The sequence below is a fragment of the Rhinolophus sinicus genome, chromosome 4 (assembly GCF_057876585.1).
Source record: "Rhinolophus sinicus isolate RSI-liver-muscle chromosome 4, RSI-T2T, whole genome shotgun sequence".
NCBI classification, from domain to species: domain Eukaryota; kingdom Metazoa; phylum Chordata; class Mammalia; order Chiroptera; family Rhinolophidae; genus Rhinolophus; species Rhinolophus sinicus.
In genome coordinates this window covers 16,396,130-16,411,561 of record NC_142504.1, presented here as the reverse complement: position 1 = coordinate 16,411,561, position 15,432 = coordinate 16,396,130, and the positions used below count along the sequence as shown (strand labels likewise).

General features: G+C 41.0%; 1 protein-coding gene across 3 annotated transcripts in view; it reads right to left on the bottom strand.

Moving 5' to 3' along the window:
• Positions 1-3,919: 3,919 nt before the first annotated feature.
• Positions 3,920-15,432, bottom strand: part of OSBPL3 (oxysterol binding protein like 3) — a 158,579-nt gene continuing 147,066 nt past the window's right edge. For 2 of the 3 annotated variants that reach the window (XM_074340882.2, XM_074340883.2), the window contains 4 exons: positions 12,976-13,120; positions 9,569-9,695; positions 7,749-7,871; positions 3,920-5,920 (listed from right to left, as the gene is read on the bottom strand). In XM_074340882.2, coding sequence (XP_074196983.2) covers positions 5,824-5,920; positions 7,749-7,871; positions 9,569-9,695; positions 12,976-13,120 — 492 coding nt within the window. In that variant the 3' untranslated portion in view covers positions 3,920-5,823. The remainder of the gene's footprint in view (positions 5,921-7,748; positions 7,872-9,568; positions 9,696-12,975; positions 13,121-15,432) is intronic. The other variant, XM_074340884.2, reaches the window with a different exon arrangement.

Here is a 15,432-nt window from a genome sequence, read left to right as displayed (position 1 = left end):
AGGGGGAAGAGGTGATGGGCTCCTATCTTTACCTTTCAAAGATACTACAAAAGCAACCTACAAAATTTCATGAAAAGGAACACGTAGTTGTTACCCACATGCCACTTTTATAGTCCTAGAAGAATCATGAAATTAGAAAGTGGTGTCCCAGCTCAGTAGTGAGCAAAGGCTGATCAACAAAATATGTGGGGATGTCTGGGTCTGAACCACCTGGGAAAAGCGTGTGGTGTGTGTGTGAGTGTGTGTGTGTGTGTGTGTGTGTGTGTGTGTGTGTGTCTAAAATTACCCCCAGGACATTAGCCAAACTTGAGAATCCCTGCTGAAGTTGATATCTTTCCCAGTCTGCTGTTTAAATTATGGCATTTAATAAGGAAGAGAAGCTGCCCTTAGCTCATTAAAAATGTTACAACAGTAATATCATGGAGAGCCAAAGACTTTTTAAGAGCACAGTTAATTCATCCTTGGTAAAAATAACTGCGAGCCAAAATAATTTAACAAATTCTAACCTCTCCAAAAAAGAAAAACATGGCTCTTAAGCCCATTTACTTACTGTAAATTTCTCTGGAAGCGGAGAGGTGAACTATTCTGGTGAATGTAGGGTCCAGGTCCTTGTTTTTGCCTTGCTGAGCCCTCCCCCTACCCGGGGCTGAGTTCTGAGAACTACACTGTTGGGGAGGGCGGCTCCCCAGGCTCACTGGGGTTCCCAGGGAGGCTGGAGGCTGGAGGGGACAGAGGTTGAGACAGTTCTCACTTACTCCGGTCTGGATGTTCTGGCAGAGGCTGCATGGCCCTCCACAGCTACAGCCCCTAATGGGTCTTCCCTCCTGGGGTCGGAACAACTTCCAGCTGTAGCTAATGTGCCTTAAACTTGCTAACATCTCCGCTAGCAGCCCTTTCATGTAAGTCTCTTGAATTCCAATAGGCGCTGGAATCTGTTTCCTGCAGAGACCCCAACTAATAAGACACCTTTGCCTGGTGTCAACTAGGACAGGTGATGTCCTGATTTGCTGGTCACTGATGGACGTTAACTATGTTAATGCTGGTGTTTCATTGGTATGACCAGAAGATACTATGACTAAGTTTCTAAACTAGGGGCCTGGAACTTGTAGCTCCAAATTTTATGGCCTCCTCAAAGTCGATGCCTTAGGATGCTTTAATTCCTATTCCAATGATGGCCCACATGTTAAAATATTCTGAAATTGCCTTTAAAGATCTCCTTTAGTGTCCATAACACATCCTTTAGAATAATGCTGGAAAATGGTTCTCCTTTGGTGGCATATTTGATTCAGATCAACAGGTAGTGTCACAACACATATACCGTGTTTCCCCCAAAGTAAGACCTAGCCAGACAACCAGCTGTCATGTGTCTTTTGGAGGAAAAATTAATATAAGACCCAGTCTTATTTTACTATAAGACCGGGTATAATATAATACCTGGTCTTATATTAATTTTTGCTCCAAAAGACGCATTAGAGCTGATTGTCTGGCTAGGTCTTATTTTCAGGAAAACACAGTGTGAGTATAAAAATTAGCAATAATTTCATGTTTATATGCAAATTTCACTAATGGTCCTCAAAGTATCTTTTATAGCTTATTTTTCTTTTAAGCCAGAATTTAAACAAGTTAATGAATTGCTTTTGGTTGTCTCTTTCGTGTTTTTAGGGATGCAGAGATATGACTTTATGTGTGGAACTCTGCAATTCTGTGCATTATATAAACATCACAAATGTATCAACTGAATCCAATGGAACTTCAGTGAAGGCTAAGAGCGTTCTGGCATTGCAAAGGGCACACCTTAAGTGTGGGAGGAGATGAGTCAGTCATTCGTAAAGGCCATTAAATTGGTATGACTATTAAGCATGCTCCTTTTTTCTGTTAGCACACACAGAAAATGATGCTATTTCCATAGCGTGCTGGGATTAACAGAAGGGGCCCTTGGGGACTGGCTGAGGTTCCAGCTGCCTCCGCTTCCCAGTGCTAAGGGCTGGGGACCTACATTTGTAGTACACCTTGGAAATGTTGGGATGAAAAGTATGGCAACTTATGGTGTCCAAGTTTCTTTATGCCCCAGGATATTATTTCCAACCCCCACCACTTTGGGTAACCTGATGTGTTTCTTCCTCAAAAGAGCCTTGCTTTGTTCCCTTTCAGCGGCCACATATACCCATTAATCTGGAAAAAAACAAAAACAAAAAACAAAGACAAAGGTGGCCTTTTCCATGTTATTTATTCACAGTCAACTAGCTACATGAGGGGGATAAACAAATTAGTCTTTTGGGGGAAGCATATGGGGATGGGTGGAACAGAAAAGAATCGTACAAATGGTTAGATGGAAGATTTACAAATATCCATTAAAAAAATAGTATCCTCTGTGGGTAACAGAGGAAGATAAAATCATCACACATAAAATACATTAGCAACTTCTGATCATTACGTTCCTCAAAACCAAAGTCGCCAAAAATGGTTTGCATTTCCGGCTTCATGATTTGCAGGTACTTATGGGACACATATTTCCAACACAGAAAAAGAAAGACTAACACCGAGTCACAAATTAATACAATGCAGAGGAAAATTGAACACGTGAAAATAGCTATCATCTGGTAGCAAAAATAGATTTATGCCGATGTTAGTATCAAAATTAAAGACATTCAAATAAATTATGCCAATACATTGGAACTATTATTCCTAAGATCATAAGAACAACTTCTTATTGCTTCTACTCATAACTAAAAGGTCTGAGGAAATTCTATGATATCTGGAAGGCATATAATAAGTTAGAGAACGTGTAGTAGACTTACAACAAGTTTCAACAGCCAAATAAAAACTTTGCAGTGTATTATTTTTCTTTTAGGGTTGACATTATTAATAGCAGAACAAGACTACTCATCATAAACCTGGAAAACACAGATAAAGGACAGTGCTCGAAGCCCAAGCAAATGATTTATGGGAAGTCATTCAAAGTAGAATATAAGAAAAGCCGCAGCCCAAATGAAGTCAACATTTTAAAAAAGTGGATTTCATATTTTTCTCTCCTAGAGTGTCCCATGGGAAGCACACGAAGACTGTGGGACTTATTCAGACATTCTGGGGATTTGACACATGACTGGACTGTTGTACCAAAGTGAATTGTTTAATTAGTACCAGAATCAGCCTGGCTTCCGGGAGGTGGACTGCACAGAGAAACTGCACTGAGACTTTGATTAATACATTTGACTCAGGGAAATACCAACCTAGGCTTTGGGGCCCTGGGAGGGAGGTGATCTGCTGCCTGGCTACATGGGGACTGTGGGCTCCTCCTCGGATGGCTCTCCTGCACGTTGGGGTCGGCAACGGTGGCCACAGGGACGTGTGAAGGGCCACACAAAGTCCTCCTTCTAAGAATATCTTTGTCAGTCACCATAAATTTGGGGTAGAATGTCAGGAATAAAAATGGAGGTTAAAACATGTGTCTCAAATGGTGTATTGATTGGTGTTAGTCAGGAGAGTCAAAGTCCAGAAAAATTAGTTTTTGTCTCGATTCTTCCCAAACAACGCCACGTTTCTGTTTTCTTCATCTTAAAAATATAAAATGCCGTTGAATTACAAATTAGGTGGGAAGGTGCTTTTGAGAATAGGGACTGAAAGGGAAAAAGAAGCCATTTCCCCCTCAAGGTAGTTTTAAAATTATAATATCAGGATGCATCAGCAAGCTGTTCAAATGTCAGAAAAGTCCTTTACAGATGCTGGTACTGATTAGTAGATTTTAAAATTTGAATATAGTTCTGTATCATATTCTAACCTCCCCCCTCATCTCAAATAAAATGACTACAAAGATGATAGTTGGTCCATTTATCCTTATAATTCCAAAACGAAGCATAATATCAATTGAAATCATAACATTGAGACAAAGAATTTCCAAATACTGCATGACAAAGCTACATCCGTTCAGGCTGGCACACGTCATTTTTATTTATTTGGTTTGGGTTTTTTTTGAGCCAGCTTCTGGAGCAGGCTTATTTAACAGTCAATATTACTAGAAATCTACATTTACCTTCACATTATGAAAACTAGATTCGCTCCCCCCTTGAGTACCCTTACATACACAATCTTCTTCTTCCTGTCTGCGAGCAGAATTTGGATACATGCTTGAAAAGCAAAGAACAAAGCACACACCAAAGAACGTGTTATTTAACCGCTTAGAAATGGAAATGATATTAACATTGTGTTCATTTTGATATCTTGATAAAATGGAATGGATGAACGCAACATTGAATGAATGCATTTATTGTTTTTAAAACGCTAGTCACTTGCAGATTCCAAAAGGCTACTGATACACTTTCCATAACTCTCCATTTTGAAAACGCAAAACTGGTTATTTGGTGTGACACTGAAAAATCATGCATTCTTTTTTTCTGTTATTTATTCTACTTTTTATTCATAGCATTCTACATGCTTTGAAGTTACTTAAATATCTAAAAAGGTTTTGGGGAGAAATATTTTTACCACACCATTTTACTTGATACTCCATAGAATTATTATGGATATTAGAGTAAAAGACTTAAAAATTAGGCTTTGGTTTTAATGTAACCTTGGCAGAAGTTTGAATTGCTTTGATAACACAATTGAACAACTGCACAAATTCTTATATTGTAATTTGAAATAACACATTTAAAAAGACAAAGTTTCCCCTTTCTGTAGTTATAATCTGTGTTATTCAAGACTGCTGCAAAACTCACAAAATAGTGATATAAGAAAAAAGTGTAGGAAAGGGATAAGACATTTAAAGCTTTATCAGAATACAACACAAAGGAAGAACAATTCTCTACAATTGTCTATAAGGCAGGTGGTCAAACTTTTTATACAAGATCTAAAATATGGTGCTTATTAAGAGGTAGAAAATACCAAAACAGTATTTTAAAACAATCAGTTATTTTGCTGAACTTTTACAAAGTCAAAGTGCTCGTGGAATGTGCTGTATGTTTTATACTAAAACTGGGACATTCCACACTCAACAGAGAGGTGGTCAAACACAGGACGGGAAGCTAGGGGTGGGGTGGGAAGCAGAAAATCGTTTCTTAACTTGTCAGGCATTCAGCTGTCACTATGGAGAAATTTCCGACTGCCGCTCTGGGATTTCATTATGACTTTAATTAATGGGATGACCCACCATTTCTCTGAGTAACGGTATAATTTTGCACACAAGGCAAGAAAACTATAGGGACAGATGAGCTCAAATGCTTCCTATCCAGGAAGGTGCCATATGCACCTTATATAAAAACATACATTCACTAAACTTACACTATCCTCTCAACCACCAAAATGTAAATGTAAATATTATCCAGACTCCAGCACCAGCAGAATTGGTCTGTCTGAGTAGTTCAAGAGCTGTCTGAGGCAAAAAGAGATCTGAGCTACCAAATTAAACTTGGGTAGCTTCCACATGAGTCACCCTGGGTATTCTTATTTCTTAATGCACCTGGGAGAGATGGATTTTTGTCTTCTCCAACTTAATTGTATAAGGCATAAATTTAATGTCAATTTTCCTAACCTTTGGAAAATTAGTGTTAAAGCTTCTTTCTCAACCCACACGTTAACATTCAATCTTTCATTTTTATTAAATAGTTTATATATAAAAAGAAATATCAAGGTGTTCTACATTCATATAAACAATCGTGATCACATTTGAAATTGTAAAGAAACCTACTGAAGAAAATACATAATTAAATACAATGCTAAGCTAAGCAGAAGTGATCATTCTAGATAATATCTGTTATATAGACACACGTTTGTGGCTTCAGAAAGCAAACACAGGAGAAGTAGAAGGATGTATCGTTCTTTCCTTTTTCACCACAAGACAGGATGGTCCAGTTTGGAAAAACCAAGATCTTTCCTAAGTTCCAAGTAGGTGCCATTGCTCACCCAAGAATCATCATCAGATTTCCTGTGAAAGATGAAAGAATTTCTTGAAGGCTCTTGAAAGTATTATCCTATGTTCTCTCTTCCTTTCCCTCCTCCTACCCCCGCTCCCCATTATCATCCTCACATGCATGAAATATCCCTAACAGTCCAGTACTGGAGCTGGGAGGGAGCCAGAATTCTGGAAACCATTTTGTTCCTTCTGACTTGGACGTCTCAAACTTACAAAAAGAAAAGGAATGGGAAGCCATAACAGTCTGGAGAAAATTGCCTTGGTTCACTCGTCTTTGAATCGGTATCATATTATATAAATCAAAATTCAGAAGGTACAAAAGGGTGGATAACTAGAAGTTTTCTTCCTACCCATATCTCCTAGCCTCCTCATTCTTTTCCTCAGAGGCAATCATCTTATCGGCTTCATTCTTTCAGAGAAACTTCATGCACGTGTGCACGCGTGCAGGCAGACACACACACACACACACTCCGCCCCTTCCATTTTTTTACACTGTATGGTGTCCTACCCCTTGAGTTTTTGACATAATAGTATATATTGGAGATTATTTTCCATTGTCACATTAAGGTCAGCAAACTACAGCTCACAGGCCAATCCCAGCCTTCTGCCTCTCTTTGCATACTGTTGTACTGGAACACAGCCATGCCCATTTGTTTAAGTATTATCTATGGTCGCTCTCCTGCTGCACAGTGGGGCTGAGTAATCACTACTGAGACCTTATGGCCTGCAAGGCCAACTATTTTTACCATTTTCCTTTTATCGAAAAAGTTCAGTGACTCTGTCAGTAAGAGAGTCTTCATTTTTTAAAAACAGTCGCACAATATTCCATTGTAGGGATGGACCAAAATTTAACAGTCACCCTACTGGTGGGCATTGAGGAGGCTGTTTTCAACATTGCTACTATGATAGATTAGTAACTAATGACTCCTACAAGTGTTTCTGTTGCTCATGAAAAAACAATGTCAACCAAAAATATCCCCCTAAACAACAACCGAAGCCTGCATGTCCTGAAAGCAGCACTGGGTGGAAGGGGTAAGGCAGGAGCCTGTGGTTTCTTTATATGTACCTGCTTTAATGTTGACTTTTAAAAAATGAATGAATAACCAAGTCGCTAAAACCATGTAAAGCCCTGGCCTGGTAGTCAAAGAGCAAGGCCCCAGTCTGGGACATCCCACTGTTCCCTGAGACTTTGTTTCTTCTCAGTTAAAATAAAAGAGGGGGTGAGGGGGGCTGATGATTCCTGATGCCCCATTCTATAGCTTTAAGTCTGTCTTTAGCAAGACCTTCTGGGCAACTTATTTTTAAATGAATAGTACAGGTTCCAAATCCAAGCCAAGGTACACTGAAACTTCTGCAATCCCGAATTAGACTACTTGGACTTTCCATTTTGATAACCAATGAGGTGATCATATATTATCTCTGTCACTCTGTAAAATACACCGAGGTGGGTGACTAATCTCAGACACGGATTTAACAAGCTGGCTTGGTATGAAGAGCCAGGCTAGGGCGGTTTCATTGCTTCTTGCACCAACACTTACTGAACACCTCCTGTGCAAACTCATGGGGTGAGGTGCTGAGAGGCAGCTGGGAAAGAGTGAAGGATGCAAAACAAGAAGACACCACTGCTGCAGAGGACAGAGGAAGGGACAGCCCAGAGCCAAGAGTCCATAGAAAGTCAGGCGCGCCCACAGAAGGGAGCTTTCACCACTCTGAAGCAGGAAAAATATAGAAAATGCTCGTATTTTAGGGAGGCGACACACGTGTTCACTCTCTTCATATCAGAGGCATCAGGTGTTGCCAGGACTTACCAGCCAATGAGCCACACAATCTGGATACACACCTGAAAAACCGCGGCTGGTGGTCCACGTTATTTTCTTCTAAGACCCGCCGCCTTTCTCTCTGTAGCTGTTCAACCCTCTGCTTTTGCATTTCAGCTTCTTCTAAGTTCCCTTCTTCTAGAAACCTGAGGCATGAGGGAAAAAATAAAGGAATATGAGTTCCATGAAAATATAACAATCATTACTACCGAAATTGCATGTGTCCAAACTAGATATTCCACATGCTTTCCTATACAGAAGAACCTTCTCCATCCCTTAAAACAATATTTTGAGGTAGTTAGGGAAGATATTATTTTTTGAATTGGTGATATATACAAGATATATACAATTGGTGATATATAGCAAGAAACTATAGCTATAAAAAAGAATTTGCGGTAAAGTCTCCTTCTTATCCTTGTCTCTAATTCTACCTATTTCCTCTCCATCCCACCCACCTTCACACCCCCCAAACAGGTAACCCACTATTAGTTTCTAGTGTACCCTTCTAGAGATGCTTTCTATGTGTACATAAGCAAACATACTATTCCCCTCCCTCCGTTTTTACAACATAAATGGTAGTGTGCTACACATACTGTCTATGCCTTGGTTTCTTATTTTGTTTTACTTTTTATTTAACAATACATCTTGGGGTTCTCTGTTGGTAGCACATAGACATCTTTATTTTTTAATAGCTGCATAATATTCAATTGTGTGGCTATACCTGAATTTATTTAAACCATTTCCTATTGTTAGACTTTTTGGAATGTTACCCATTTTTCAATGTTACAATTAATGCTACAATGAATGACCATGTATACCTGTCACTGTGCATATGGGTTAGTATGCCTGTAAAGAGGAATTTCTAGAAGTGAAATTGCTGGGTTACAGGGTTAGTTTGTAATATGGATATAAGCAAACTGTCCTTTATAGGGATTATAGCAATTTATATTCCTATCAGCAATGATATTAGAGTGCCGTTTCTCCATAACCTCAGAGTACATCAAATTTTGAATCTTTGTCATCTGAGAAGTTAGGAAATGATATGTCAATGTGGCCTGAAAAATTTCCATTTCTTTGAGTGAGATGGAGCATCTTTTCACATATTTAAGGGATGTCTGCCTTTCTTAGTTTGTGAACTGTTCATTTTCCTATGCCCATTTTGTCATAAAGGGTGGATCTTTATTTCTAGAATCAATTCATGAAATGAGTTGCACATACAGAGTTCTCAGTTTGTCATTTATCTTTTGACTCTGGGTATATATTTTACTTGCTTTGCCATGAAGAAGGGTGTTGCTGTGTGTGTGTGTGGGTTTTTTTTTTTTTAAATAAAGTCAAATTTTACCTTTCTTTTTTCCTTCTGGGTTTTGAGTCTTATTAGAAAGGTCTTAGGGAAGAGATTATTCTTTCCATTTTACAGAGTAGGACACTGAGGCTGAGAAAAATTAAAAGACTTATCATATGTAACACAGCGTGTTAGCAGCAAACAGAATCAGAAGTTAGATCTCAGTGCACTAAAATCATTGAAATTCGAGAGCTCGGGGGAACGGGACGCTTTTTTACTCTTTCAGCTATACAGGATCGATTGCATGCACTTAAACTCTTAAAAATAAGCACCTTTTCTTGACATTTCAATAGAAATGGGCTCTACTGATGAATAAAAGATATGCCACACACAGATCTAGTTGGGGTCCGTTCTTTCCACCTGATTGCATCAAGTTCCCATGGACCTCTCCTCCTGATGACATTGCCTATCTCTCTTAGGCTCCTTTGGTGGCCTGCGAGTTGTTAATAAGACTTTTCATAAAGAGTTTTACATCTTTGGAGATCTTTGAAAAATCCTTACCTTTGGTCTGGCCTAAATCGAGTGTCAGTAGGTGGTAAGAAAGATTTAAACAACGGATCGATTTCATTTAATTCTAGTGCAAACTGTGTGAAGCCATAATATTGTTCATAGCCTTTTGGCATGGGATCTGAAAGAAAAAGAGATCATTCATCCGTAACCTGCATTTCATTTATGTTACGTGTTAATTCCTCTACCTTTTTCATCTGAGATTAGCTATAATTCTTTTCTCTCAGCGCTAAACTCTTCCATTTCTATTAAAATATTCTGGCTAACAGATAGGGCTGAATGTTTCTCTCTAAATTTTCTTCTCTCTAAATTTTCTACCTACAAGGATAAAGCCTTCTTTGTGTAGTCATACAGCAAATTTACAAACACCGTGAAGTTTCTATACTGTTTAAACTACAAAAATAATTTGTTACCAAAATAAACATGTTAAAAAGAACTCTAGGTCCATTTTTCCTGACTAACAAGACATGCACTCTGGAGAGTCCATTTTTCATTTAAGTGATGGCAAATTCTCCTGAAACTCTGTCTAGCACCTAAAATAGTGCCGAACACCTAACAAGTGGTCAATAAACGTTATTCTTTTCTCCCACACCTGCCCTTCTCATCATTATCTCTTGCCTTTCCAAATCTTACATATTTTCATTTAAAACCATTTTAGCAGAAGCCAGGAACAGAGATGGATGATAGTGGCAGAAACTTTGCCACCTGGAACTAAAGGGGACAGAGAAACTAGACTGTTGGTCCTGCTACTCTGCAGGATGGGACCACAGAGCTACCCAGCTGCAAACATGTGCTATCCTTCAAGGGCAGGGAAGAATAACTCTGCAAGTGACTCAGAGATCCTCAGACTGCCACTCCCACCACAGGCCCAGGGGGCAAGGCAGCCTCCACCTTCTAAAGGGTGGGGCCTCTGCTGCAGCTTCAACATGCCAGGCTGCCACCACCCAGAGCCTTAGGGCCCTTGGGGGCAGGGCCACTGCCCCAATGGGCCCAGAGGGCTGGGCATTGAACCAAAGAGGATTATTCTGGAGACTTAAGATCGAATGGCATTTGCCTTGCTAGTTTTCGGTTTGCTTGGGGCCTGTCACCCCTTCCTTCTTTCCTATTTCTCCCTTTTGAGATGTCTAGCCTACGCCTGTTCCACCAGTGTATTTTGGAAGCACATTTTGGTTTCAGAGGTTCACAGTTGGAGAGGATGAATCATACCTCAAGTCTCACCCATACCTGATTTAGACGATAGTTAGATGAGACTTTGAACTTTAGAGTTGATGCTGAAATGAATTGAGACTTTTGAGGCTGTTAGGATGGAATAAATATATTTTGCATGTGAGAAAGACATGAATTTGGGGGGCCAGGGGCAGAATGTTACGGACTGAATATTTGTGTCCTCCGCAAATTCCCATGTCGGAGCTCCACTCCCGGTGTGGCTATATTTGGAGATAGGGTCTCTAAGGACATCATGATGGGTTAAATGAGGTTGGAGGGGTGGGGCCCAGATTTGGCGGCTGTCTGCAAGCCAGGAAGAGATCCCTCACCAGAACCCAAATTTGCCAGGACCTTGATCTTTGATTTCCCAGCCTCCAGAACTGTGAGAAAATAAATTTCTGTTGTTTAAGCCACCCAGTGTGTGATATTTTGTTATAGCAGCCCAAGCTGCTGAATGCAGGTATAGTGAGTGCCCTAACTTAAATGCCAGCTGAAAATACCTACATTTACATATTGGGTAAAACAAATGTAGACTAACAAAACCCATGGATAGCCTGAGCTCTAATTGTGCACACATACAAATACAAATGCTTTCCGTGAACTTTTCTGCAGACCATTTCTGAAGCCTCAGAAGTCCTTTTTCGGTCAAATTCTAGGTCTAATTCTCCGTGTGTTCTAAGCATGGAAAGAATATCAAAGCTTCCCAATGGGCCTTCAAAAATCCACCGTGTCCCTGTCCATCAGAGTGAAGACAGTGGTTTTTCTTGAAGAAGAGCCAGGGGTATTCAGAAAGGCCAAGGTGAAGATATAAACTCAGTGAATAACAATGACAACCAGAATAACAGCTTATGCAGTGTTCTTTCATCAATGTATTACTTTAACATCCAGAGAGGATGGTAACTGTCATCTGTGATACATACTTGAAGCAAAGGAGAGTGAATGTGTCAGAATCTCATGCCTGCCCCTGAACCTCTGAAGCTAGAAAGGCGGCTACTGGTGCCAATTCATTCTAGCTTCACGGCAACCTCTGCGATGGAGGAAGATGTGGCTGCTGCCCATAGGAAGAGACATTGTTGGCTGCCTCCCTTACATTCACTTCCCTTTCTTACTTGCTAACAGGAAACTGCTCTGGTCAGGTGGCATACTGCCCTCCCCAGGGCATGAATCTTGACCCATCAGAATCTCTCCCACCTACCCAGTTGCCCAGGATTGGTGCAAGGATGGGTTTGGGTCCACATCAGGCTGACAAAATATAAAGACACATTTGCTGGGGGACCGCAGGAAATACTTCATTTCTGAGAAAAGAGGCACAAGCAAAGAAAGTTCTTTTGTCCTCCCTTCTTCCTGCTTGGTGAGCTGCCACGTGGGGATATGATATTGAATCGTGACAACTGTTTCGCATCCGTGAGGGGAAATATCACCGCAATACTGGCAGTGACAGAATGTGCCCTCATTATCTGTGCTCTTGGCACAGGTAAGTTGCCTGTCAACAATCCTGGAGTCACCCACCCCCTCACTTATTATTAAGTATTAGTCCATATCCTATGGTTTAAGCCACTATTAGAATAATTTTCCTATTTCATTTTGATCAGCCTAAAGCATCCTAATAGTGGTCTCCCAAAACAATGGTTTTATAATATGACCATGACTTGGAAACATACCTGTCAGATTAGATGACCTAAAGTCTTAAGATGCTCTGGAAATATGTTATGAAGGTTTGGTTTCCCTAATCCTTCTCCCCATAGCTGCTGCTTCAAGGACTCAGCCTCCTTCTGGAATTGGGTGAATCTGGGGGATACCTAACTCTTGTAGAACTCCCCCCCACCAGGTCATTCTGCTTTTCTGGAAACAGTTTTCTCTTTGTCCTACTGTAGAACGACCTCTTGTACTTCACTGATATTCCTTCTTAGGGCCCAGTACAGATGCAGGAATGATGTGTGTTGACTGGAAGATAGAGTGACCGTGGATCAGCAATGGCTTTGTTCTGGGATTAAGTACCTAGACCCACCAGCCCAACGGAGGCATCAGAAGCATGAGTCTGAGGCATGATCCGGTGAATGAAAGAAGGGCCAGTAGCTCAAATATAGTCCAAAGCAGGCTGGAGACACCGGTGGACACTGAGCCTGCCCACCTGCAGTTCCTCTGGCCATGCCCCTCGCCCCCCTGGCCTGGGGCTGATTAACCCAGATACTAACTCGCTCTCCAGACACAAGAAGACGAGGACGAGCCACCGCAGTAGATGCTTTCGTGCCATTTCCCAAATAGCCGATGCACCGCTTTTCCACTCTTGTCAAACACCGTACCTTCAATCTCACGGGCGTTAGCGCTCCAGTATTTTGCCTAGGATTCAAATGAGAGTTGTCTGTTTAGTATTCTGGGGTCAATGTACTACAGATATTAAGAGAAACAAACAAAAAAAAAGGTGGGGGGGGAGTGAAAGAACCATAAAGATAATTCTACACTGCATATAGTTTGCTAGTTCTGGGTTCTAACTTTTTTTTAATCACATTTTTAATTATTTAATAAAAATTAGTAGCTACCCCTTTATTTACAGTTTGCAACCCAACAATCAACATTTGATACATTTTTTTTATGCGTATGATACATTTTTTTCCGTTCTTTTTCTACATGCAATGTAGGAAGGGAAGGCTCAGCTCTTAACCATCAGCTAAATAGTGTGGTCGCCCCCTCCCCTGGAACAGCTGTTCCCTGACTCTCACTGTGGCTTGGACTATTGCAATTTAAAAGAAATGTAACATATAATTTTTTTCTCTAAAGGAACTAGACAGTCCTTTGTAAATCATTCAAGGGAGGCTGCTCTGTAAACCAATCAATTTTCAGTTTATCCTGTTACTTTTTTTTCCCAAAACTAGATCTGTTCAACCAACCCGTGGTACCCAAGGTACCCCATATTCACCCTGCAGTTTGGTCCTGAAACCAGCTCAGCTCAGCTCAGCCCAGCCTTGTGGATTTTATACAGTACCACATTGCGGCCAGCAGAGGGAGCTCCAACTCTCTAGAGTCGCTTTTTATTTATTTTATTTTTTTCAAATCGCCCAGTTACCCGGTTGCCCTAAAAATCTCTAGGAAAAAACAGAAGGCATTACTCCATAAATCAAACATCCTAGTACTATTTTCAGCCCAAACAGAATCCATATTTGGAAACCAATAAAGTTGAGTGGCACTTCCAGGCCATATTCTGGTGGGTTGGCTTCCCCATTCCAAGTCTAGGGTAAAAACGGGAGGAAGGGAGGCGTACAGCAGTATCTCAGAGCTGAGTAACAAACGTAAAAGTGAGTTCTCACGTCATGTAGACATGGGGAAAAGGGATACAAATACTGTCCAGGCTCTTCAGTTTAATCTGAAACTTCAGTCAGATTTTTCTCTTAAGAGATATTTGCCACCAAATCCAATCCTGGCAATACACTGAGATGCCACACAGGGAGACAGCTACGTTCCACAGGTAATGGCTGCATCTGCTTTCAGATTTTCTTTCAACTCCAGAAGTGCGTCCAATATTCTAATTCTTTTTATCTCTCATGGCTACAAAAGAACTATTCTCCAGTTCTAAGTGGGTGAGTGGTAGAACCGGAGAATAGTTTTCTGTAGCCATGAGAGGTGGGTGGTAGAAATGGAAGTTGAGCGCATTTCCCTGGAGAACGTGCTGAGAACTAGGTGGTTCTCACCTGCATCAGAGGTGTATAGATTCTTGCTCCAGGCGGCCTTTTGTTTCTTTTTTGCAGAGAGCTTAGATGACACTTTCAAGGCAGGGTCATTTTTATTTCACCCCGAATCACTACTAGCTTTATGTCTGACTATAACCCAGCTTGACTTATAGGATATAAGGAAGACCCCAATCCACCTCTCCATAATGTCCTCCACCAACTACAGGTCGAGCAGAGAGGTACCGTGTGAAATTCCACAGTTAGAACCCAATCTCTCAGCTTCTGATCTTGCTCTTCATTCTATGCAAATATTTCCTGAGAAGGGTAACACTTTAAGGCCATTTTAGAAACATACGATTTTTAAGAGCAAGAGGGACTCTCAAGAGGAGGAGAAGGTGGGAGAAGGGTTCCAATCAAGGCAGTTGGAAAAGTACACAGACTATCCCATGTTTTTCCGCTTCAGTCCAATCAGCCAATCTATTCATTTATCCTGTGAATATTCATGAGCCTCTGCTGGGTGCCAGACACCATTTCCAGAAATCAGGCAACATCCCTGAGCAAGACAGACCAGGCCTTTGCTTTTCTGGAGTCAGGAATGATGAGGAGGGGGTGGGGAAGAGAGAATAAACAAGTGAACCAACAGCGAACAAGCTAACTACAGACAGTGCTAAACACTTTGCAGAAAATGGGATATGTAGAGAGTGACACAAGATGGGGCGGGCAATGGAAGGATCTGGGAGAAGAATCCAAGCAGAAGCAAATGAAGAGAGAGAAAGAAGGCCAGTGTGGTCAGAGGACAGTGAGGAACGAAAGGGATGAGGGAGTGATAGGAGTTTAGGTTGGAGAGCAATGAGGGTGGGTGTGTGGGGGTGGGGCCGAGGGGGGAGTGCAGGCTGTGCAGGGGCTTGTGGGCCATTGTAAGAATGCAGGATTTTACTCAGAAAGATGGACGTTGTTAGAGGATTTTGGTCAAGTATGACATGACTT